Consider the following 27,298-nt stretch of genomic DNA (forward strand, 5'->3'; position numbering starts at 1 on the left):
GTAAGCTGCAGGTGTAAACCGTACTTCAGGGAGGCTGTGGATCTGACCAAGCAAACATTTTCCAAATTCTGGAGGACTTTTTTCCTAGGTTGAAGGCGTTTGATAGGCTGGGGTTTGGTTTTGCTTCTTCACATTTCTCCCCTTGTTGTAAAGATGCAATTGAGGCCAAGAAGAGCTGTTACTGTCACAACTGACAGTGAGTGTCCAGTCTGAATAGGGTCTGAAATCACGGGTTGTGGAAGTTACAAATTCCGACTGCAAAAGGAGGCTGTAAGTCATCACATTGCAAGGTCATCTCCTGGGCTCACAGTTGAAGTGAGAAGTGGAGAGAGGGGCGGCACAGGGTGAGGAATTTACACTGAGCTCTTGGTCGTGCGATGGTAACCTAGCAAGCCTGCACTAACGCTAATTAAATGCCTCATGTGGATGTATTTTGAACTTATATGGTGTAAAATCTCTTCTTGTCCCTCCTTACCATATAGCTGCTTATATGGAAGTGACTTGAAGGTGACCACAGTAGGCCCTTCCTTTTGATATGCTTGCAAATGTGCGATGGCCACATTCTGCCCCCATGCCCCACCTCCATTCGAGGATCTCACTGGGTTACCTTAACGCTGCCATTGGGGTCCCTGAAACAGAGCTGTTGATCCCTTGGTGGGTCTGGTGGAGAAGGGGGAGAGGAGCTGCAAAAGGCCTTTGGGGTTTTTTTGAGTGTGTGAATTCAACAGTTTTTGATCTTTGATTACCAGGCTCAATATTTGGCAAAGAGGGGAACATATACTGGGTTAGAGTGAAATAAGAAGTAACTAACTAGACAAAAGAGATGTTAGAAGAAAATGAAGGTAGTGCTGAGCAGGATGTTTTAGAGAGAGGATGAGAGGTAAAGGGGATAAAAAAGTTAACAGGTGATTAAAAATAGAAATAATAAAGGAATCAAAAAGGAGAACATTCTTGGATGATTCTTGGTCATTTTGAGCACAAGGTTAGTTCTATTAATATTGAGAGAGAATTTAGATATTAAATAGTTGGACACGAAGAGGCACACTCCCCAAAAGGCATCGCTCAACTTCTCAGCACCAGCATGGGAAACGTAGACACAGACTTGCAGTTCATTTGGCAGATACGTTTGTAAAAAATGTTGCTATCTACCTTACTATTCATTAATCTTGCCAGCGAATTATGAATAACTCCATCCAAAAAAAGAGTGTAATCTCTTTTTTTTGAACCTGTTTAAGAAAGCATTCGTATAAGTCTCCATTTTTCAGAATGCCCTTTAGGAAGTGAGACGTACGCAGTCACAAGGACCTCTCGTTGCTTTCCCCAGCCATTGCGTATAGGGCTATAGGGACACTGTGTGTGCTTTGGTAACCGAAACACCGTCAGAAATACTAGGAACAGTCTAAAATAACACAGACTAAGAAGAATAACAACAATGATGGCTTATGATTTCCTGAAAATAATAAAGAAAAAATCTAATTGCTATTACGCTCTTTTTGTTGGTAATTGTCACAGTAAGCTAGGCTCTCAAGTGAAGAAATTGTGGCTGCTGCTCCCGTGAAAGAAGCCAAATGTTCAGAAGAAAATTACACAAACATTACAAATATAAGTACTGCATGAAGGATGCAATTTTTTCTCGTGGTAATGCTGTGTTTTGATGTTTGGGAATGCAGGAGCTGATTTAGGTTACTTTTTAAAAAAAAAAAACAAACAAACAACTAGCCCAAATCCACCATAACTCTTTGTTAGTTTCTCTTAAAGCCCAAGCAATCCTTAGGAGATGTAGAAGTACAACCTGTCTAATTTTTTTCTTTTTTTTTTTTTTTAATATTCTCTTCACAAAGCCAGTAAATTAATGATAATATGGAAAGAATGCGGTAGAATTGAGGGCAAAAAAATATATATTGTTAGTCTCAAATGATTATTATTCCTCAATCACGTAGATAATTCTATTGTGTTCAGTTTCTCATCATGTAAGTCAGTTTTGCACACGAATAATTGTGTCTCTAGCTGGTCATTTCTACACACATTTGCCTCATTTACAAATATAAGCAGAGCAATTACTCATACAAATTGAGCATCCAGTTACATGCATATTTATATACAGCTTTTTGTTCAGAAAGGTATGTTTAAATCCCTTTGTAGGAGGCAGTAATCTATGCCAGTCATTTAGAGGGCACAGAAGGAACCTAATCCTCCCTCACTTCATGTAGGCCACCTGTCATACCAAGTGCAGAGAGGCCATTTGAAGGACCCAGGGCTGACAGCAGTGCACAGCTCGCACAATGCCAGGCCTCTCGCTCCGCTCTTGCCTTTATGCGGGGATCAAAGGTATGAAAAGGGGCCTCACACATGTGCCAGCATTTGACTTATGGGGTCCTGTAGAGGCCAGAGTAGGAACTCTGCCTCCTACCAGGCAGATACACATTGGAACCTGCCAGATACCTCCATTTCCAAATGTCACGCTTGTACTGCGTGGCCTCATTTAGCTGGTTTTAAGAAGCAAACGACTTTTTCTGGGAAATCAGGGTTTATTCAGGTATGGCCATACCGTGCCATTCATTTTTAAGCAGGATTTACTGGGAGACTCTGTTTAAAAATAAAGAGCCCAGAACAGTCATTATCACCATGCTCAGGGCTTCTCCGGCCTTCTTCCTCCTCTGTATACCCGAACCCAGAAACTGGCCCTTCTGTTTTCTGATCCATAAAAACAAGCTATTGCAGAATTGGAGGGAAAGCTCTGCATCATCTCTTTTAAGTCAGCAGTATTGTTGAGACACCTCTGAAGCGCAGATCAGAAGGATGGCTGCTATTCAGTAGGAAAGTTAAAATAACATAGTAGAGCATAGTTATTTTGGGGGAAAAAAAATATTTTAATGCATGATTTTGTCATAGGAACTGTAGCATTTTGAAGACCTCTTGCACTACAGAATCCAGATCCTGGTGCAGACACTTACGCGCCTGTGCTGCCCTGTAAATGCAATCAAACCACAAATACATGAAAAAGTGTTTGCATAAATGCTTGCAGAATCACAGCTTAAGTTCTGCATGACAGTTCTCAAAATACACATGCCTAGCCTTTGCCAAGGTTGTTTTTTCTTCTACAAGATGTATTGGAGGCAGGGAAAATGCACTGTATTTTTTCATTTATCCAACATATCATTTTTCATAACCATATGAGAATAAAATGTTGCCTTTATAATAGACTGATTATACAAACGATGCATCTTCCTGCCTGGTTCATGTATTTTGATTTGTAAGAAATGAAGGGAGTGAGGATCTTGTCATGAGTACAAGTAGTTTCTATTCCAGAAATATTTTAATGATATTTTAATTTTGTCATTCCAAGGCCCAAGTGATGAGCCTTGCAGCATTTAGAGGAGAAATTTCAGGCAGTGAAATTTTCCAACATGCTCTTTCATTTGGTGGTGGACACTGAATAAGGAGCTCCTGTGTTTCTCACAATAGCCCCCTCCAGCTCATCACTCCTTTTCATTTCATTGTTACATCCACGCTGTAGTTAAAAACATCTCCCTCCAGGATGCAGGGGAGGGGAAGGGGGTGGAGAGGGGAGCAAACACAAAATGGGATGAAGTTTGTTATTATATAGTTAGTCTCTAACATCTGTTCTCTTCTTTGAAACATTAGTGCTTTGACAGGATAGCGACTCAGTAAAACCAGATTTTTTTTTCTTGGTAATATCAAGAATACAAGTGTGTTTAATACTCTCTGATGCTGAGAAATGTTCTGTGACAAATGCCAAAATGAGAATAAACATAACTCAAGTGTTTACAAATGTACATGCTTTTTATTGAGATTTGTGACAAACTGTTGCACTGCAAAAAGCTGTACAGAAACTTAGGTGTATCTCCACTGTAGGAAAAGCCTAATATTAGTGGCAGTATTAAGCTTGCTACAAACTTTTCAGCAGCAAAATATTCGAACACCTGGAATTCAAGGCAATGCAGCATTACTTTTGACTAGGTGCCTCAGGCAAATTTTGCCAGTGGAAGTGATGTCTGTCAATCATAATACAGCTCCTACATCATATTGGAAACCAGAATAATGGATTTTAAAATTTGTCTCCTAGTTAAATAGACACTATGATAGTGCTTTCCTGTTTCAAGGGGGAAAGTTAAGCTGTTTCTTCTTTATCTGAATACGTTGCTATGAAAAAGTTCCTGTCGATCTGGACCCACCTACCAGTGAATAGTAAAAGACACAGCCTGCACCTGTGGGATTAGGTGCAGCAGCAGGAAGTAAGAGCACTTGCAGTATGTAATTAACAGGGATTTTTATTTTTTTTTTCCCAAACAGCATGTTCATCTTGCCAGGTTAACTAGTGATTAACCCTAAAAAAGAATGTGCTGAAGCCTACACCCTTGTTTAAACTCATTCACTCGCCAGTGTATTCAGTTACTTGTGTAACCAGCGACAAAGTAACCCTATTTACAACTCTTCATTTCCTGGTATTTTATTTGATGTCTTTGTGTTTCCAGTTTCTCCATTCATCTCTTTGTTTGGTTCTCTTTCATTTTCGGATAGGCAAAACATCTTGTCTGCTGTTCTGAATAAAACAAACCTACAATAACTTTTTATCTATCGTAAAAAAAACACTTTTTTTCTTGGGGAAGTTTTCAGACAGAATACCTTTTTTTACACTTATCCGGATAAATATACCAGGTTGAATTCTTCTCCCAGAGATGTGCAAATAACTCTCTCCCATTAACTTCAGCAGATGTTCTGCCAGAGATACAGGGGAGCAGAAATTTTTATATTTTATATAGATGTGGAGACTGAATTGCTTAAGTCTGTCCTGTGTTGGTTATTAAATGCCCACTGTGACAGTTATTTAAAATATATCTCAGATTCTATTTTAAGGTGCATCCAATTGCTTAATTTTATATAGATGTGGAGACTGAATTGCTTAAGTCTGTCCTGTGTTGGTTATTAAATGCCCACTGTGACAGTTATTTAAAATATATCTCAGATTCTATTTTAAGGTGCATCCAATTGCTTAATTGTTGTTTTGGTTTTTTATTCTACATTAACTTTTCTTTTTGTGAAGTTTAGTAATCGGAAATAGAGCAATAGAGGATCGGGTAATCAGATGTTCCCATCTAATGTAATCTCTATTTTAAAAAGTTCAAACATGAAACATATAGCACTAAGCCTGTTTTGATGCTTATAATAGCTTTCTTTTCTGCTTTCACATGTTTAGAGAAAACAAATAAATTCAATGCATGCAATACGGAGATATAATAAAGTATTTGATATACTGTTGGTTCGTTCAATGTTTAATGAGTGTTTTGACCACCATGAGCAAAGATGGTTTACTAACTTGCAATGATTTTGGTGAGGTTTTAAAAGAGAGAATCATACTGTTGGAGTATCGATAATCTTGCTTACCCAGACGTATTTCTACTGTAGGCAGACACTGTTTAAAAGGAAAATTAATTTTTTTTTCCACAGCAATTTCAAAGATAATTATCCTGCACACATTAAAGAAGGATGAAGTGTTTTAAAGAACTGTAATTCTAATTGGTAAATGTCACCAGCTGTTGCAGTTACTCTTACTTGTGTATATTCTTTTAATGATTACACTCCTGTGCCACAAGCTACATGAAAATATATTCACTAGGTGTGAAATTCCCATATGTCACAGCTTCAAGACTAGGTAAACATCTCAAAGATAAGGGGAGAGTTAATGCTGATGGGAAATGTTATTTTTCTAACTACGGCTGTCTGCAACATGAACATTTTTTACTGAAGTTAGTCAAAGAAATAATTGCTTGAATCGGAGAACCATTAGGTTTTAGCATTCAGTGAAATATTCATTTATATACTTGAATACATATCTCCGAGAACAATAATCAGCCTTTGATTTGTTAGATTATCTCCTTCACCCACCCCTGGAGATTTCAAAATATTTTTCCATGATCCCTCCAAGTTAAAACTAGTCCAGTTCCTATAAATTGCATATCAGGTTTTAGAAACTGCATCAGGTTTCAACACTGATTGTGTTCCTTTCTACCATCACATATGAGTATAGTAAGGTAAGATATGGAGCTTTCTGTTTTAAATCTCCTTTGCATTGTGATTTAGTTTAATTTAAAAACATTTCTGTCACATTTTAGTGAAGGCACATTTTTATGAAGGAAATCTGTTGATTTCCGTGAACAGGGTTTTCCAACAGAAAACTGTTTTATCTATTGTAATCTTATATTTTTGTTTCAGTGCTTAGGATCAAGGTGTGTAACTCAGATGTAATTATAAATGGTCCTGCTTTTCTCTTAAGAGTTTCATGGAGGCATGTATGTATGTGATAAGTTTTTGAAATGAGCTTTCACTGCCTCTGGAATGACCAATCCAAATGGGCAGGAGACATATCAGGTTTTCAGTGTGAGTTCTGGAGTGGTAAACCAGCCCATTTAAGTGTTACTTTTAAGAAATTAAACTGCCATAGATGCACATGTTTAAATGAAAAAGAAAGTCGTCTTATTTTGGATCATATTCCTATGTGTCAGGAAAAAAAAGATTAAGCTTATGATCCAGGAGGTGTCACTCACTGCAGTTTTGAGGGGAGACTGCTCTCATCCTGTTATTGTAATGGCAGTTTCTGGACAGGTATTAGTTTGGGCATGTTACACCTTTCCTTCCCTCTTGTGCTCAGACCTGATCATATACATTGTAATGTATTACGTACAAGATAATAAGGAATGAGAAAAATTAAAAATTATCCACTTGTAGACTAGGAAGGCCTTAATATAAAATTATAGGTAAATACTTTAACTATATGAGCATGTTTATGCATACAGGCCTTTAAAATATGCTAAATATTCTACTCTTAGAGCTTTGTACGTATGCTGTTTTCAGACAATAACAGCTTCTGAGAAATAGAGGTGATTTATGCCTGGGAATTCAGGGACTGGGTATAGCTGCTTTCGTCCTCCTTCCCTAGAGCTGTTAATTGTTCTGTACAGAGTCAGTCTTAGGACATGAATCCTTTATAAATAGCTTTGTGCTAAGGCTTACTGTAAAGTGTTATAAAACTTAGCCTTCTTTCGCATGCCAGGAACTTTAAAAACTGTTATTTGGGAGCAAGTGATACTCTTACAGACTTGCTCACACAGAGAGCATTTACAGAAGACTTTGCAAAGTGCTTATGTTCATCCTTCTTCCTGTTAGAGAAAAGTGAATTCCTGACCAGCTCTGCGTATGCTGCCCGGAAAGGAGATGTTGCCAGCTGTCGGAGGCTTTAGCGTGGAACAACATTTTGTGGCTACAGAGGTCCAGAGGTGCCAGCTGGGCAGGAGAGAGCAGTTGCAGCCACCACTCTGGCTGGCCTGACGTAGTATCACATACACATGGCATATCCCAGCCTGTCCCACGTTTGGAGTGTGATATGAAAATTATGCCTACTCTGCTATTCATACAGAACATAGATTGGTACATAGAAGGGAAACAATTCGGCCCTTGCTCCTTCCCTAGTCATCCTCTGAGCTGATTGTGCCAGTGCAACTGTTTCAGAAAAGTAAGGGTACAAGTCTACTCTCATACCAACCTTTTTATGCCATTGCTGTCAGGGAAATGCTTGAACTTGGTTTGAATCAGAATTAGCAGAAGTGAACCTCAACCGCAAAATTCAGCTGTACATTGGAAGCAAATCACAACAAATCTGAGGCGATGCAAAAGGAACTGGATGCTTTTTTTAACCGTTTTTGGAATGTGATAGCAGGATCTGGACCTTGAGGGTAGAGTAGCTCTGAGAGCCTCACTAATAAAAAAAGGGAAAATGTCCAACTTTGCCATTGACATTACCATAGCCAAGACTTCACTCGATTACATATGGCAATGTAGATTTATGACTCAAAGCACCCATAAATTATAACACTGAGAACTTTATTAATAAGGAACCCTCCTGAACTCAGTAACTAACCCAGAATTCACAGCAGATTTAGTAAATACAGTTCATACACGTGTGAACATTGTAACAGAATCTCAGTTTTCATTATGTTTAACTTCTTGTAAGTCTCAATTGTTGAGTGGTCTATCTCTTTTCCTTCCCACTACTTTCTTCCCTTTCTTCATGTCTCCACAGAAACCAGGGATGGATCTAGCAGACACCTACATTATGTTCGTTCGACAAAACCAGGATATACTTCGAGAAAAGGTCAATGAGGAAATGTACATAGAGAAGTTATTTGATGTAAGTAACTACCCTTGCAAAGCTTGCTGGTATCACTACTACATCAGAAGGGATAAGCTGCATTTTTATGATATTCAACAAGCCGTTCAGATGTTCTTCCCTATTGATCCTTTTTTCTTTTGCTTTTTATTTACCATTTTCAGCTGTCAAGTGGGGTCCTTTCTTTAAATATTTTTTCCATTAAACTTTTAATTGTTAGAAGGCATCAATAAAATTGATAGAAGATTATAGTCATTTTTTCAATCTGAGTAGCCCAATTTTATTCCATATTTTGATTTTGAATATGTTAATGGAGAGAATGGGATTGGTGTGGTTTGTGGACTCCATTGCAGACCTCATTTCCCTAAATAAAAAACTTGTACATATCACTGCCTGCTCATATACAGAAAGAGGCCAGGTATGCCAGGTAATTCTACGGGTTTGACTGGTACTTTCATGGAATGACTTTCAGAATTTTTTTTTATGGATTTTAAGTTTAAGATTTATAATTTCCTAAAGTTGACCAAACGTTTATTGAATTGTCAAACTTGTTTTCAAAATTCTAATCCCGCTTCTGCAAGTTCAGAGTAATCCTCGTCCTCATCCTCAAGGCCCCCACAGTGCTAGCCAGCCTGTATCCTTGCCATAATCTCCCTCAGCTTCCATGCTGGCTTCCACGGCCTTCCTCTATTCATTCCTTTGCCCTGATTCCTCCTCTTTTTGTTGGAAATGATCACCCACTCTTCCAGAATTTTCCTCATCCAAGGCTCTCCTTTAAGGCCACTAGCAACACTCTTGCTTGGGCTTATTTCTGCTCATTCATGTTCAACTTGAATATATGTTTCATATGTCCATTTCAGAGTTGTCTGAAGGAGAAGCTGTTAGGCAGCTGAAAATGTACCTTCTGTATAAATTCAAAGCACTACGTATGTAAAATATGTCTAAAATAAGAGTTCTTTTATTATAAATGGATCAATTTACATGACAATGATATCAATCGCTTATAATTATGTAGGAATTCGAACAGGGAAAGAAGTCATCTCTGGCACCGTGCAATGCAATTTATTGCAAAACAAATTCTGGAACATAATGCAGACTTTGAAATGTATTTATTTGTGTGTCATCTCCTAAGTATTTTAGAAAGCTTTGCTGGCAGTTTCATTTAATTATGCAAGTTACAGCAAATGTTTTCATAACAGCAATTCACAGCCTTTACTGTGACACTACAGTTGTGGCAGTCACAGAAGGTCCCATAACATAGACTCTCAGCCATGGTATGTCATGTCAGTGTTTGTTGTTTGTTAGGCTGGGTGGTCAAAATGAGACTCATCTCTCAGATTTTATATTTCCAGACACTCCCAGGCAGCTTTACAAAAAAAAGTATCATCTGTTTTAATAAGCTAAGTGCTAATATGTGTGAAAAGAATGATTTTATAAAAGCTTTGATGCCCTGCAGGGGTAGAAAAATTATCATCCATCCAGCTGGCATCTTCACAAAGTACTAAAACCATATTAGCAACTTCTGCTTCAGTTTGCTTTTGCACTGAATCTGCAAGCATATGTTTCATTTTCAAGTTTCTATTTTTTGTTTTTCTTTGGGGTTATTTTTGCTTATGTTGTAATTTTCTGAATGTTAATAAAATTATGTGCCTAAGGCCAAGTCTGACTCTCACTGGAGAGACCACATTGACTTTGTTGATGTAGTGGGATTGGACCAAGCCTGAGGCTACGTCCATAGCAGTAAACTGGCCAGGGCCTGGGCACAGGCCTGAGAACTAGCAAGTGATCATCCATACCGTTAAGCCACCAGCATGGTTCCTGGCAGGATTTTGGGTGAGGCCAACTAGCGCTAACCCAAGGACAGGGCCTCAGTACAATTGGGTGAGCACGGGTCAAGGACCTTACCCGAGTTTCATGGCAGCAATCAAGCTTTTCAGCACAAGAAAACATCTCCTATATGGATGCAAGTCGTGACATAGCACTTGCCTTTGAGATGCAAAACCATTCCTACCCCTTTTACTTGGTAGTACGCATTGTATGCTGTCTTGGCCAATGCTTGTAGCTGTAAGGAAAGAAAAAAGATGTACATGATAAGTATTCTGTGTATCAAGTATCTATTTTATCTTTATTTTTCTTTATATGTGGTGGTATCACATTTCTACATCACATCACACTGGGAGGTATAACCGATTGGACAGATTCCGATAAATGCATTAACAAATATGTAAGCTCATAGAGTGTAGAAATTTAAAACAAAGGCATTTCACTGTGTTAACTCACCTTTCCTGAGATTAATTCAGACTTAGAACAGTATGATTGAGCAAGATTTTCCCCATGATTTTTGGAAGGGTTTTTTAAATTAGTGATATAACAAAATCTAAGTGCTGTTTATAAATTCAATTCTACCAAGTTATATGTCAATAGAAAGAATAAAATATATTCACATTTTTATGTAAATATCCTTGAAGTTATTCAGCTGGCTACAGTTGTAGATCACAGTTGATTTCCTGTTAAAATACATTGTATTTGTGTCAGATAAGAAATCAACAGTCAAGCAAAATGGGAAAAGTGCATGTCTGTGCTTCAGCCAGGGAAACACTTCATCCAGAATAAACAAAAAAAAACCAGACTGTTCTGTATGTTCAAGGTGTTAGTTATAAATACAGACAAGATCAGGCCTCTGACACTATTTTAATGACAAAAAATGTATAATTACAAACTATTTATGCACAGATTCCATTGACTTGATTCAGGGCTGCTATATACTAACAGCTATTCCAGTGACCAAGAGAACAGGATGTCTATCATAACAAAGATCTTTTAAATTTAAGAATAGTATTGATACAAGTACAAATGTCTGCCAGTGGGTCACAATGTGTTAAGGCTAGAAGTTGGAAAAATTCCTGTCGGTTTGAGAAGTCTCTAGGGAGACTTCTAGAGGGAGAAGTCAAAAACTAGGGAGAAGACAAAAAATGTGCATTGTTTTATGGTGCGTTATAAGCCTGGAAAAGCACTGCCATGCTATACAAAATGTGAAAATCAGGGGAATGGAATTTAAGCCTGTGATATGAATCCTTACATATGAGAGAGGCTCAAATCTCCAGGGGACTTTGAAAGAAGAGTGGGATGCTATTTTTTTCAGCACCATTTTTAAGCCATTCAAATCCTATGCTTCAGTGCCTCTGCTGATCATGCAGCAGAGCCAAGGTGATTATATTTTTCCTTCCTTTCCTCTGAAAAACTCGGCTTCTGGGTGCATTTCATTCTTATCTCCTCCAGAAGGGGTACAGACAGCACGCAGAACAATACAGCTTGGTGCTCCTGATAGCACTCATCTCTCCCAGGTCAGCGTGCCGTCATCTTGTTCTCAAAATTGATCACCAGATTTGAGTCACAAAGAGTTTTTGCTGGGTCAGTTTGTCAGAGACACTTAGGACGTTTTGTCTTCCTTTGTGGTCGGGGACTTGGTCTTCTTCCTAGGATCAGCTGGGAATTTTACCTGTCAAATTCTTTCATGTCACAGGAACTCAGGACATTGATCTCCTACTCATGCTGTAGCAGCTTATAGTTGTGAGGGGTTTTTTTGTTTGCTTGTTTGTTTTTAACACCACAGATCTTAAAGAGCGCCAGAAAGGTTTTCTAATGCGTTGTACATGTGCTCTGGGTTAAATGTCTGCTCCGTGTTCATGATTCCTGGAGGCTTAATTCAATGAACAATCCATGTGATTCCTTCCAATCTCATGCTCCACTGAAGTAAAATAAGACAATGAAGTTACATTGGGACAAGTTTCTCTAATACACTCAAATAAAGCAAACTTTTCTAACATTAATGCTGCAGTGACTCAGGTAGATTCAACGTATAACAACTAAATCATGAAGACAGGCACTACAGTGTTTGTTTAATGATTACAATTTTTAATTAGGATTAAAAGCATCACCCACAAAAACTTTTTTAAAGTTTAATCACTTAAAACAAGAACTCATTTTTTAGAATAATGTTTCACAAAATGTTTTGGAAACAAAGTTGTACTTTAATTTCTTTTTTTTTTTAACCAGCATTTGAAAAATAATTATTTTCAGAAAAGGCTGTAAAAGTAGCAGTTGGAGAATGGGAAAATGAAGTATTTAGAATAGAATTACACAAACCTAGAATAAATCTGAAATATTACAAATTATTATTAAGGCTCCTCTTATAAAGATAATCTGCTTGATGAACGATATAAGAACATTGTGCAGCCTGTCAAAGAGCAATGTTGTTTATCTGATCACAAAGTTAACAGATGTAAAAAAATATCCAACTATGAAATTCCCATGGGATCTGGTTCTAGACTGCCAAAATCAACAGGAGTTTTACCATTAACCTTAATAAATGCAGTGCTGTATCTATAAACATGCCAGGTTATCATCAATGGCTGGACTTTTAATATCAGACTAATAAGTCTTGAACTCCAGAGAATTTTAAATACATTAGACTTATAAATTAAAAACGCTTTCCTTTAAAAAAAATTCTGATTTTGTTAACAAACCAGCTTAAAAAAGATAAGTCATTTTGCAAAAAGCACTGTTTAAAACATCGATGCAATACTTACTTTCTGTAGTAATATGTAGTTCCCAAGTGCCCTAAGTGCCACTTCGATAGATTCTCACTTTCTTCTACCTGTTAATTACACATAAAATATGGATATTCTTGTCTGAACACAGAAAAGAATCGTTTCAAGCATTTTCCCTTCAAAACCCTTCTTGGTTTATTTGCCATTAAGAGCATTATCTTATAGGTTATATTTGTGTTGGGTCTGTTGCGAAAAACTTATAGTGTAAACAGATGTATAATTCCAATTTTATTAAGATTATGTATGCAATGAAATCTTTATGCAATAATTGATTGCTGCTTTGAGAAATAAAGAATGGTTTAAGAGAACAGTTTTAACACATCAATATTTCGCCATTGATACAACTTAAAGGTTTTCCATTTTTTTTAGGCTTTAATTTCTGGGAAGTCTGTGCACAAGTGTACCATAAAGACATAAAATAGAGTGCTCATCCTGGAAAGATCAGCATTGGCAAACAGGTCCCATCGTTATCTTGTACAAGATGGCACCTGTGGCCCTGATCACCCAACTCTTCTGGGTGTTAAATTGGTGTGGTGTGATGGAGTAGTTGTGTTGGCTCACAGGGACTGCTCATGTAGGAGAACGTCCTCCGGGTTCTCCCACATGAGAACGTGGCCTCGTGCAGGATAACAATTCAACAAGCAGTGTAAGAGATGTTAATGGCAGGGAATTCGTACAACTTTCTTTGGAGTGCAGAAAGACTGAATGTCTTTATGAGCAGTATAAATGCTTAAGCACCTCAGATTTACGTAGCTGCTTTTGGCTTTTGTATTTCAAAAGTTCAGCTGTAATGTGATATTCTTTTTCTGTCAAAAAAAAATGCTTGTATTTTGTGTGGAATGTGAATTAAGTGCAAGTAGTATTCCGATATCACAACCATTATTTTCCCTTTCCATTAGTAGCAGGGATGGACAATTTAAGTTCAATGATGTACTTGAGGTTATTTGAGGTAGTAATTATTCTCCAAAGATTACTATGACATGCACTTCATTCTGTGCCTAAATGGAGATGTGAAGTACTCATCTGATTCATTTCTGTTTGCCATCATAGCTGCAAGTACAATTTTAGCAAATGCTTTTTTCAATTGCATCATTCTATAAGTTTTCTGACCTTTTACAAAAAATGTGCTAAAAATGTGTAAGTGCTTCTCCCTGGCAAGGAAGTTAGTCTTCAGCTGGTGTTACACAGCTAAGAGGAACGCTTATTTTAAATGTGAGAGTTTTCTGTAGTACCAACTCCTTGTGCTGCCCATGGCTACCTCAAAAGCACCATTACTGTAGTATTTAGTATTCAACAATGTTTTTTGGGAAGACTTCAATTGTGATTTTTTTTTTTTCCTCATTCTCAAATTGCTTCCTGTCACGTTAATTTTAATAAGTAATCTTCATTTTCATTGTTATGTAATTATTTGCAAGTGTGCGATTTGACAGAAGGCCTACTTTTGATCTAGATTGTATGCCAAGGCAACTTCAGCAAGTTGAGACTAGGTAGGACTGGTTAAAGGCCACATTTGAATCAAAAGCTGTGTTTGTATTAACCTCTGAGAAACATGAGAGGACCGTGCCTAATTACTTAAAAGAGACTCAACAAAACTGGATTGTAGCTTGTTGATCGCCTTATTTCTTTGATAACTCAGAATAATCTTCAAGAAATATGTGGGCTTCTTTCTCAGATTCTTGAAATTTGATCACAGTGCAAAATTGTCCTTTGGCGCAAACCCAGGAATACACATCTTTGCATGATGCACCTGGACATATGTGGCAGGTCTGGTAGAATCAGCTAATTAACAACACAGGCTTAAACAGGCACCTCATCTGGCAGTGTAGTTAGTTGCCTGATGGTGCTCAGCAGGATTTGGTAGTGCTTTTTATTTTTCTATCCTAATGGTCTGCTGCCCACCTAATTTTGCCTTATTGTCAGCCACTACTTACCGCAGCTTGAGGCCCTCCCAGGAGGCTAAATTATTATCAAAGGATTAGGGAGATGTAGCCTTGCAGCTCTGACATTTCTGATTACTTGTCTATGCCAGAACACTAATTAGCTGTGACTAATTAAGAAAAATGTTCCTGCCATAGAAAACCATTTAAAAGAACTGAGAAGTAGAAAAGCAATTGAAAAGCTGAGCAGTGCTCAGATTTGCCGATGCTCTTTAGATTTTCACCAAAGTCTTAACTCACCTTTAATTATGTCTAATATTTTATAGGGAAAATAGAAAGCTCTTGATATGAGAACCATTCTACAGTTTTCTCTTGATCTAAAGACATTCTTGTAGTTTTAAAACAGTTTTTCATGTCTTTTTTGGTAAAACAAAGAATTTTAGAGAAAAATGTAGGCAGTCTTACCAAATGTGGATTGAAAAAGTGAATTCTATTGGCATACTTAAATATATTAAACTCTTCTGCAAGATGGAAGCAACAAATTGCAATTTCACTGTTCAAAGTCTTTCCAAAGTTCACTAAACTGTTCCTGATGTTTTCAAGTAGATTCACCTCATTTTTGGAGATGGAAATCTCTATAAAAGAACAACAGTTCATTTGAAAGCTGAAAAATGTAACTTCTGTCTGATTTTATACATTACTTGAGCTTTCTTTGATTTTTTTTTTTCTTTCTGGAATATGCTGAGAAAAGGAGTGCCCACTCTTGGAGGGTGCTGATTATGCTGCAATGAATCCAGCAAAACTCAGTACTGTTGAAATCAATAGGACCACAACACACTTAAAGCGAAGCGTGTGCTTCAGAGTTTGCTGCTACAGGATCAGAATATTCAGGATTCTGTAAGCTGTTTTACACTGTAGCTGAGAGTTTTCTCTGGAGGAAACCGTGACACAATGTTTGGTTTTGATATGTTTTTTATATGATACATTTCCCCCCTTCTTCACTTTTTGTGCTGTTTTTTATTTCTGAATTTCTATCTTGTTGGGTATCAAACAGCCCAAAAAGACATAAAAAGGCTTTTCTCAAGACATTATGTATCCCATAGTCCACTCTGTATTTAGTATTCATGGAATGGATGTCTGACACCTTTTTCACACTAATTCAATCATATTATTTAAATCTTCCCAGTGGGAGAGTAAGAAACTATGAAATAGATATCCTGATATCTTGCTAAAAGCGCTTTTTGGGTATAAAAGGGAAAGAGAGAATTATTTTCCAGAGCACTAAATCTTACATCCTGATATTCAGAATTTCTTATGCTGTCCTATCCCCTAATTTTCCTGACTTCTCTGAGAAGCTCACTTTTGGGGGGGGAGGAAAAAAAAAAGTATAAATTGCTATTAACATGTGCATCATGAGTCAAAAGAGAGAAAAAATGGGAAAAAAAATCCAAACTCAAGATTTTAAAGTCCATCTGATTTTTTTTTTTTTTTTTCTGAAGGAATTTTATCAATCAGGTGTGGAACTACAAGGGTTTTTTGCTTGTTTGTTTGGGGAGGGGCTATAACATTGGGAGCTTCCAGTACAGTTTCCCTATAGACGTTTCTGGTCTATACTGTTCGTTCATTTATTTAACTTAGTTAAATGCATCTATCCATCACTCACAGTATCCATTCACTAAAAACAATAACAATTCTGTCAAATAAAAGAGAACTCCTTCCAACATCCAGGCACAATTTAGTCCTTTAACCTTTTTATCCTGTTAGGTACAAAGTAGCAGCATCTCATTCCAGGCACTCCTTTTTTTTTTTTTTTTTTCTTCCTTATCTAGGTGGCTTGAAATGTGTCTAGCAACTTAATGGAATCAATTGAGCGTGGACAACTATAAAAATATAAAATAGCACTGAAACTTTAGATGAGTCTGTCAGTAAGTGTTAACTATGGCTTCAGCTTTCACATTCTACGCAGTCAGGAGAAATCAATAAGGATTGTACCATTTATATTGTCTTATCTAATGTTTGTTCACCATGAAGTGCCAGGCACAAGCACCATCGAGGGAATATTGATTTCTTGATGTACTGTAATTCACACACATATAAACAGCAGGAGGACCTTGTGGTTTCTCAAACCTTACTTACGGGTTTGATATTTATACTTGTATTTCATTTTGGGTCAAGCTTAGTATAAAAAGGAAAACTAAGCAAACCTCTGTGTAAGCGTTTGCAAATAGACACGTGACCACATTGTTGATCATATTGCAAGAAAAATAGTGTCAGAAAGCATAAGGATAATCTAGTTTTGCTATAATGAGTCTGGAGTAACAGAAAGAGATCGCTGTGTTGTAAATCAAAGTAGTACCAGGTGAGGATGCTGCAGAGTGCTCTGACAAAGTCAGTAATTCATCAGTAGAAAGAGCTTCTTAACCTGTTTGATGACAGGGAACTGAAGCTTTAGTGCTGATTTAAATGTGCAAAAGCGTTGACCTATATAAAGATTATTTCCTTTAAATAATTTTCAAGTATTTCATTTTATATTTTCTTAATTTGCACTGCATTGACTGTCTTTTGTATTACACTGTATTAAAAGTGTTTACAACGTGCAAGAAAAACATTACAAATAAGGAACAGAAAAAGCAGCTAAAAAAAACAAAAAGAAAAAACAACGCAGCTGTAAAATCTGCATAGCTGAAAGAGTGCAGGTGGGCAGAAGGGTCAGAGATGGAAAGGAGCAAACCAGGCACCTGCCCAATCCAAGGACACTTTCTCCAGAGAGGCGAGGGAGGGGAGGAGAGAGGCAAGAGAGAGGCAGGAGGCTGGACCTCTGCTCCGCATTAGCGCTGCTCAGTGTGGTGCCCAATCGATGCGGCGCAGGAGAGGAGTGGCTCCACCACTGCGCAACTCCCTATCAACTTCACAGCTGCATCCAGCCCCGTCGTACGCCACTGCAATAAGATACAGAGTAAACGGATGATGAGTCAAGATTGCTGAGGCGGAAAGAAATGAGCTGCGTGTAAATATTCACCCAGAGTGAATGTTTACATTCAGGAGGTTTTAAATACTCTTAATTAAAGTATGTACTTGACCTCATTCCGCATGGAGCAGGCAGTCTAAATAGAGGACTCTAGGACAAGAACTACTAATGGGAGTGTAAAAGCTACAACACAGACTTTGGCCCGACTTCGGTCCGCCTCACTTTCGGTACGTGGTATGGAGATTAAGAATATACTCACCATCAGGGAGAGGTGCAACTCACAGGAGGTCTCTTCCTGTGGTCCCTTTGCCAATGCCTCACTCCAGGGACTCCCCAAGGAGACCCGGATGATGGGGCAAAAGCAGAGACAGGTGTCTCAGTTACATACCATACAGGTATAGTGGACCTGGACCTTTAACCTTACTAATGTCACGCATGCGCTTAGGAAGACTGCTCAGCATTTGTGCAGCCAAGCACATTCCTTAGGGTTTTTAAAACCAGAGCCTGATAGCAAGAGGCTTAGTGTTATAGCGAGTAAAAACTTGGTCATTTTGCATTATGCTCATTTTCTTATTTTGAAGATCCAAGCTGGCTTCCATCTCAAGGTCACTCAAGTGATGTTCCCCCTTCTGTGCCTCGGAGGATGTTTGCAGATACACCCAAATTGCAACACGACACACAGCGTAGCGAGACTGACAGTGTTTGCTCCAGAGAGTTTTAGCACCAGAATAACCTATGGATGCACGGATGCACTGCGTATCCGGAGTGGAGTAGGGAAGCTGTTTGTGCCGTTAGTCTCTCGCAGTCACGAGCGTTATGTTAGTACCTAGTGTTTAAAATCAGAACAGCAACATTACATATGTCCAGATACAAAAGGAAGTTATGCATGTCTGATTTTGCAAACCTCCAGTTTCCAAGCGCATCTACCATATGTGAAGAAGCCAGAAAAAAAACAAAGGTCACAAACATTATAAAGTAGCATAAATATTGTAAATTGCTGTTTAGCAACCCATATACAATGCGGGGAGAGATGAGTACTGTATGTTTTGTATTAAAGTGTATATTTATTTGTGAATTGGCAGCAGTTTCACAGCAACTAGCCAGCTTCCAATTATAAGCCTAAAATATGAAAAATTGACTTTCCTCCTAAAAGATAAGCTTTGCATATGTTAGATGTTCTTTGTTATTTCATAACGATATCATTTTTGCCTAGAGGTTTCAAAGATGCTTAATATCCTTTTAAGTGAGCCCCATTCTCTCTTGTCTTCCCTGATTTCTGAAAACTAGCCTGCCTAATTTCTTTCTTTGTACCGCCAAAATGTCTCATCCTCACATGTTTGTTGTCGTAAGTCCTGCTGAATGGGGTCTTTCCATCGGGGTTTGGGTTCCTCTTTCTGTTGAGCTCCCTTTCCCTTTTCTCCTGATTGCTTTGGGAGTGACAGTGGGAATCCTTCGTTCAAGAAGGCAGGGAAGAGACTGACTAGAGACTAAGGTGTTTGTTTCATCAGTTAGTGATTCTTAAGAAAAACAAAATGGTTTTTGAGCTCCCTGAGAAGTTCATTGGTGTGATGGGACATAAAAAGGCAGAAGGAAACCAAAGGAAAAGTCCCACTGGAAGTAAGAAAACCTTTCTTCCCTGGCCAAGCAAGGGTGCAAAAAACAAGTTAATAAATCTGCTACAGTCACATACACACACAGAAAAAAGAAAGAAAAGAAAAGAAAAGAAAAGAAAAGAAAAGAAAAGAAAAGAAAAGAAAAGAAAAGAAAAGAAAAGAAAAGAAAAGAAAAGAAAAGAAAAGAAAAGAAAAGAAAAGAAAAGAAAAGAAAAGAAAAGAGAAAAGAAAAGAAAAGAAAAGAAAAGAAAAGAAAAGAAAAGAAAAGAAAAGAAAAGAAAAGAAAAGAAAAGAAAAGAAAAGGGGGGAAGAAAAAGAAAAAAGAAAAAGAAAGATATGATTTGTACCCAGAGTTTGCAACTTGAAATGACCAAGCTAAAGAAATCCTGGTCCTGATCCCTTTATCACAAGAAGTATGAGTGTTGAGGCAGACAGTAGTATGGGGTCTATTTCTCACTTTTCCTCTCCTGGTACACGTAGCTGTAATTTAGGCTTTGAACATTTTTGCACATTCCCAAGCCGAAGTTCGAAACTGGGCTTAGAATTTCAGGCCTAGAGGAGGAAGCAAAACAAGGAAGCTGGGAAAAAGCCTTAGACGTTTCCAGGAAGTGACCTTGATAAGTGGTGCTGAGTATTAGAAGCATAAGACACTGGTGGGGTGGAGGAGGTATGTGCCAAGGGTCTGTGCAAAGTAGGAGCACGTGAGGGAACACTTCTGCCAACTGAATCGTCCCTAATGTAGAAGCATATCTCGATAACAAGAAATTCTCTGTTGATTCAGAACAATAACATTGAGACTCACAAACAAAAAATACCACCTTTGCATGGGATTCCCACAAAGGCAAAATTCTGAATTTTGGTGAGGATATTTTTTCAGGGATATCACTGTAAACTTGAGTTCTCAGAGTCCACTCAAGCTCAGCGTTTTATGTTGTGGCACTATGAGGCTATTTATATGAGAAACCACATTCTTGTGGGGTTGGATGGCCTGTCGCAGAAGGTCAGCGGCTGCCGCCATGAAGCTACGTGGAGCTGATAGTGGGATGGGAAAGCTCTTGCATGAGAGCTTTCTCTTCTCTGAGGTTTCCCCAGCTTCTGTTTCTTCATTTTCCTGGTCACTGACACGGTTATTCTCATTGGAAATGCAACTGGAAGTGCCTCACAGACTAGTCCACATCTGTGACGAGTGCGATCTAGAAAAAGAAAGTCACTGAGGAGATAATTTGTTCCTCCCAGGGGAGTGACGATACAGCAGGGAGTGGTGGGAGGGCACAACGTCACTAGTCAACAAGTTCTGGTCTCCCTCCAGCAGAAGAAGTGGATATTTTGACCAGTTCATAAATCGCCTGCCTTGGAAATCAGAACCGACAGGGCAGGAAGAGAGTACAAACAAAATCTTTAGATGCTGATACATGATATTTTTTTTTGTCTATGTCCACCTACAGTTGCCTTAACCTTCAAAGGTTTCTCAGGCTTTCTTAATCAAAAGGCTACCTAGGCCTGAGGAAAAGCAGAAGCATCTTATGCAAAGTTACTTCATTGTTGCTTTTAGTTTGCAACTAAGTATTTTTCTTTTCTGAAAAAAAATATAAAGATATTTTGAATGTTAATTACTTCTTCTGACTTGATCTCTTACTTTGGTATTCCTGTGTGTGTTTAGAAGATGCAGATGGCCTTCTGATGTGTCCTGGTGGCCCACAAGTTGATAAATCCTTCCCCGGGCTTTTTTCTTATAGAGTTACCAAGGCTTTCCAGCCTTCAGAAGAGTCTATGAACTCTTCTCTGCTCAGGTAAAAATCCTCATTTCGGTGGATGATGTCTATGCCTTGACTTGAAAATACAGCTATAACTTGTAAACCTCAGTATTTTCAAAGACGCTACAAGTTGCCTCATTATCATTAACATCCAACAAAGGAGGTCAGTATGATTATTCATATTTTGCAAAGAGGGAGACAAATTATGAAACTCAAATCGGGAACTTCTTTCTAACTTTTGCTTTCTGCATTTTAAGGAATGACTTCTTTATTCTTTCGTCATTTAAATTTTTTTTTTAAATGTTCTAAAAGTTCCATGGCACACTACTAACTATAGCTACCAAAATCCTGGGACAATGTAATAGCATTGCCTTTTAATAAAAACTAGGCATTTTCGCACTTAATATTTAACATGCTTATAGCATTTCTTATGCGTTTTAGCTTATGCTGCCTTTGATGTACAATCTCTTCAGTGAGAAGAATACTTTTTGTTATCGTTCCTGGTAGGAAAAGTAAAGCTGGAGGAAGTAAAAACGTCCCGTCGTCTTCCGAGCAACTCAATTCCTGATCAATAGTGCCATAAAGGCTTCGGTAGGAAGATAAAATGCGGTTCCTAGGAAAGCTGTTCCCCCTGCCATATTCAGCAGAAAAAGCGTTTTGACAGTGCTCGTTTATCAAGAGCAGGCAAGATATAGAAACTCGACGGGGTCTTGTGTCTCAGGCGTTAGGGATACCAGCCCTAGAAGGACTAAAGCATTGTGTGTTAGTATGTATTGAGCCTCCTTCCAGGTGGCAAACAGCTGCACCTTTTTATAAAACTTCAAAAATAAATCTGAAGTGCTTGCTTTCAGCCGATAAGTGTTATATTTAATTGAACCGTTCTGCGAACGTTATAGCTCAGGCAGCCAGAAAGATGGCGAATATTTAATATATTTGTTTTGTATTTCCACCGGTCAACAGAATAATGAAATTCCTTAACTACTTCTCTTTAACTTGCCTGAAGAAAGCACGGTATGTCGCTAAATCGCTTTTCTCTGGCCCTGCCGAGAAACAACTTTAATCCTTGTTAGAAAATTGCAGAGTCTGGGCCTGACAAAGAGCTCATGCCTGGCGCATTGTGAGCGCTGGGAGCGGGGCGAGGGGAGCCCTTTACAGCTGCGTGCCTCCAGCCCGCCTCAGCTGGACTATTTAGGCGAGGAGGTTTGTCAATTCCTCCCGACAATGGAGCGAGTTTTTCAGTGCCTGTAGCCGCGCCGAGCCCCGTTGGGGATCAATGCTGGCCATTCAAGCTGCACCCTCTTTCATTGCTTTGGTTTGTTAATTTAAGACTAAAGGTCCGCTGAGGGGGTTTAGGGTGTTTAAGAAAGCTGATGAACTGTTTAAGAAATCTGATGAACTGAGAGCGTTTATAGCCCTGGTGTGGCAACTATTGGCACTGAGGGAGCTGTGTCCTTGTTGACCCTCTTGTTATTAAAAATGCACAAGTGCTGCGCTTCTCAATATTTCAACACTCTTTCATTGTCAATACCACCTTCTGAGCCCTTCAGCTTGTTGCTTGCTCTAAAGATCTTCTTAGATTGGGTTTGAAAACTTCACCTTAAACACTAGATTAGACTGATGTTCTGTTTTCCGTGCTCCTGTTGATTTGTTGAACCTTCCCAGGGCTGGAAAGCAAGTAGCAGCTTGATGGGGAGACGGGCTGCTAATATGATTTACCAGTCTACAGTCATGCACAATAAGTGTGAATAAATACAGGGGTCTCACAGAGTCAACCCTAGCCTTTCCTTTTCTCTTATTTTTTACTTTAAAAGAGGTATCTCAGGAAAATGAAGTGAGTGATGCATGCCCTTACAGGAGCGGGATGAGCTATGAATAAGAGGGGGAAACAGGGAGGGAAACGTATTTTTGTTAAAGTGGTTGGCTGCTGTTATGTGCTGATGTGGAAAAAAAAATAATAATAAACACTTACTGCTTTATTCTTGCGTAGACAACAGCAAAGAATATGGCACTAATACCACATCACTGACATCTGCAAGAGTCGCATTGTCCTTTCAGTGCTGTTGTTACTAGCGCAAAAGTGACTGTCTTAAAACCAGTTAGAAGGATTTAATTTTTTTTAGTTATTATTACTTAAAAACTGTGTAATCTCAGGACCTTTATCTAATCGCTGAAGCTTGTGAGTTTGCAATAGATTCCCATAAGTCACAGCAGATGCATTCCTACCTCTGTAACATGCTCATGGTTGTCAAAACGTGTGGCCGTGGGTTCCACCTCTGAGAGGCATTTCAGCGCTGTGCGTTGTAACAGGCTCCAAAAGAAGCGATAGGGAAATACTGACTTCTCTTATGAAGTCCAGCAATTTTATGTTTATGCAGCTTCAGCCTATACTAAGTGCTCAAATCTAGTGGGTAAAAGGCCAATAGTGAACAGAAATGCCATCCACAAGTACCTCTAGGAGGACTCTAAAAATATACCGGATGTGGTTTTTATTAAAAATACTGTGACGATTCAAAATAAGAATACATCCTTTTCTAATATAATAGGGTATGTTGACAGAGGAGCAAGTACCATAGTATCATTTCACAATCACCAAATGAAAAATTTCTACTTAAAGTTTGACGTATTAAATCTTGTCAGGAAAATCCATTATATTGTTTTCATTCCCAAAATTTGAGTAGCAAAATTAATTCCCTCCAATTTCTTAGCTTTGTTTTCAGTGCCTGTAATCATATCATAGATATATACACGGAGAGTCTAATTTTTACTGCAGCCGTCTTAATGAAGTTATCTGTCTGGGCTTTGGAACGCATGTTTTGCCAGAAAATTGGGACTGGGTCTAATATCAGTGATCTGCACCAGTCAGTGGTGTTGCATGGAGAAACCAATCACAGAATTTTCAATCCGGTCTGTAGTTTGTTCATGGGAGCAAGTTTGAGCCCCTTCTGCTTTCTACTCGATACAAACCAAATGCATTGTAGGTGTGTCGTTGTTTGGGGGTTTTTTTATGGAAGAATATCAGTTTTGAGAAAACTCCGTTACAAAAATCATTCTCTCTACCATGATTATGTTAAAGATCAATAACTGTACAGTCTGAGTTATAATATAATAATTGGGCTCATCTTATTGCAAATGACAATAGTTATTCTGGGTAGAATGCTTGGCATATGATTTTTTATGTTTATTAGATAGCTAGAGTTCCCCGAGTGAATAAGCTCAACTGTATTTTATTTTCTAGACATCTGTATACATCCAACACCTGTCATATAGTTTACAGCTGCTACTTAGTAACAACTCTGTCACATTAAAAATATTTTACAGGTACTTATAAAGGAAATCAAAACCGGCGTGCGTGTTTGGGGTGAAATAATGTAAATAGTATAAGAGTGTCATTCAGTGATAAAAAACAGTATTTTATGGATACCAAATCGGTCCCACATTTTATTGAATAAACCAAACTGCTTTTATGGAAGGTGCAGCTATCTGCATTTTGTGTTGGCTGTTTGCTCACTTCGGTAAAATAGTAAACTAATAGGAGAAACTCTAAAAAATGTAAAATCAATTTATTTCAAATGATTTACAATTAAAATACATTTTAACACATTAAACAAAATAAATGGAAGCCATTATTCTATGAAAATATTATTTCAAACTTATCTTAAAACTGATAGTTACAATGAGATGAGACTGTTTCCTGTAAGGAAAAAAGTATTTACATATATTTTACTGTATGTCTTTAAAGCTTTTTCCAGGGAGCTTACGTTTTGATGAAAGAATTCTATTTCTGTCTTTTGTTACATCCAATAGCCAGGAATTTGTCTTCATTTTTTCAATATGTATTTTATTTTATTTGTTAATGTAGAGGTGCCCAATGAGACATGTTAGATCCTTCCTTTGAATTACTTCACGACGTATACCTTGCCTAACACGCTGCGTTTTCAGATACGCACAAGGTTTCCTCTCTTTGCCTATCTGTGTATTTTGTAAAGACACAGGAAATTACATTAGAAAGGAATTTAAGCCTCTTCCCTGTGGGGAAAGAGACAAGAACCAGAGCTACGACACAAACTCTTTTAATCCTTCCCTGCTAAAATGAGAAAAAATCCCTTCCTTTTTACAGTTTGCCTAAATGACAGCCGGTTGGTATTTTACAGGAGGGGGAGGAAAACTGCTACAACTATGTTTAGTAAAATCTCTTTTAATCCAGTTAATGTGAAAGAACTATTATAGTAGCAATTTGGATCTGAGCGTTTTTTTACGGTAACATAGACACCAACAGCAGAGAGCTTATTCTTACCCCATCCATTCGTGAAGCTTTGAGTGAAAACATACCCATGCCTGAGACACAAAAAGGAAATAAGGTAGGCTGTAATTATAATTAGTAATTAGCATGAAACAAAACCTTAACATGTTTGCTTTGAGAGGGGTGGAGTGGTGTTTTGATCGTAGTTAAACACAGTTTCCATGGATTTCTGAATGTTTTTGCTTAATAAAGAAGTGATTTAAAAGAAGAAAAGCAAGACACGTTCCATATTCGATGTTTGATGCTGTTTTCCTGTTTGGATTGGAAAATCTAGGTATTGGAAAATCTAGGTATTGCAAAATCTCTCTCACGATACCCTACCTGTGCTTTTTCCCTTGCTGTTTTAGCTGTCAATGCGCTCGTGTAATTGTGTATTTAATATCCATTCTTCCTGACAGATCGCAAAGTGCATAACGCTGTTTTGCTTGAAAATGTTGTAACTGAAAGATAAAACGGCAGTTGCTAATTCATGTAAAGAACAGTCTAGGTCAAGTTATTTGATTTCCTACTGACCCGTGCAATTCTCTTAACAGGAAATTATATCGTTGTTGACTTCAAGTGCTGATCTGTGATTATTTCAAAGTGTTTCATTACCTCTCATTACCAAATCTGTTAAATGAATACTGCAGGGTTGTTTGGTGGGGTTTTTCTATGCTTCTTTTCAGCAATGGTACAGCAGCTCCATGAAAGTCATATGCATGTGGTTGGCTGATAGATTAGACCTTCAGCTTCACATCTACCAGCTGAAGACTCTCATCAAGATAGTGAAGGTAAATAAAATGTGTTTGAGTTAGGCTGCATAGTAAAGAGAGAAAAGTGATGAAGTATTAACATGTATAAATCCCTAAAAGATGAAAAAAGTTGAATAAAGTTGAGAACTTATGTACATTTGGGTTGGGGTTTCTTTTTTCCACAGTAGTTGCAAATCTGAGAAGAAAAACTAGTTATTAAAACCTCTAATGTTAATTGCCTGTGCACAAATAATTGTCCATTCCGGACTCAGTGACAATTATAATTGTTCCAAGGAATTTTAATAGAGTACTGCTATCCATACAGCAATGTTGTACAGTATTCCTAGTAAATTAGTTTGTCATATTACAGATTTTTTTTTGCTTTACCTTAATAATCACAATAGCATTCTTTCTCAATATTTCCCCACTCTCCTAAAAAGTTACTATTTTCTCTTTCTTATGCACATGTGATTACTGGGTTCAACTGGAAAACAATATTTAATATATTAGATAACATCTTCCAATCTTTCATACTCTGGGATGAGTATCAATAGAAAACCAATCCCTCCAGTCCAGTCCTCAGTCATTTACACTGGCCAATGTCAAATACTTCCGAGCAAAGTGTAAAATACCTTGCAATAGGCAATTATGGGTTAAGCTACCATAAAAGAAAATTTCCTTCTAGGTCCCTTTCAGATCTCAGTTAATACCCTTAGGCAAGAGACAGGAAGCCAGTTCAGATTTTATTCCTTTTAATTCTGTCTTGTTTAACTCTGAACATTCTTGTTATCTGTAAAAATGTGGAATAAGAAGCACCTGTTGTCAACAGTGACTTGGATTTCTTCAAAATATTTTCTCATGAAATTCATGCAAGACTGTGAAGTCAGAAGCATTTTAACTCATGGACACAAGATTTGCAACTGCAACTTTCAGGATTCACTAGTTAAAAGAAAAGCGAGAGACATATGCAAGAAAACAGTCATAATAGTGATTCGCATTATGGATCACTGAACCACCCAAGCTTAGCTTTGCTATTTTTGACCTTAACTGATTTCTGTGGGAACAGAATTTGCCTCTTCATTATATTATGTGCCCAAACGGTAGAAGCAATTTGCTATTTGTGGTTGAAATGAATGGCTCCTGTGAAAAGTTTAAAGCTCCTCTCAAGTGAAGGTAATCACCCTCTGGGGGGAAAAAAGTGTTGTAGGATCTAAAAACTGTGCCCAGTGAGATGTAAGAATGGGCAGACTAAATTATACC

The 27,298-nt window shown here is 37.9% G+C and overlaps 1 protein-coding gene across 6 annotated transcripts in view; it reads left to right on the forward strand.

Annotated features, from left to right (window-relative positions):
• CADPS2 (calcium dependent secretion activator 2) overlaps positions 1-27,298 on the forward strand; it is a gene marked incomplete at its 5' end in the record, with an annotated part of 318,699 nt that overhangs the window by 288,174 nt on the left and 3,227 nt on the right. For all 6 annotated transcript variants that reach the window (XM_082495412.1, XM_082495415.1, XM_082495411.1 and 3 more), the window contains 2 exons: positions 8,099-8,206; positions 25,973-26,077. In XM_082495412.1, coding sequence (XP_082351538.1) covers positions 8,099-8,206; positions 25,973-26,077 — 213 coding nt within the window. The remainder of the gene's footprint in view (positions 1-8,098; positions 8,207-25,972; positions 26,078-27,298) is intronic.

This window comes from Vanellus vanellus, assembly GCF_965231255.1.
Source record: "Vanellus vanellus genome assembly, chromosome: 1".
In the NCBI taxonomy this organism is placed as follows: Eukaryota; Metazoa; Chordata; class Aves; order Charadriiformes; family Charadriidae; genus Vanellus; species Vanellus vanellus.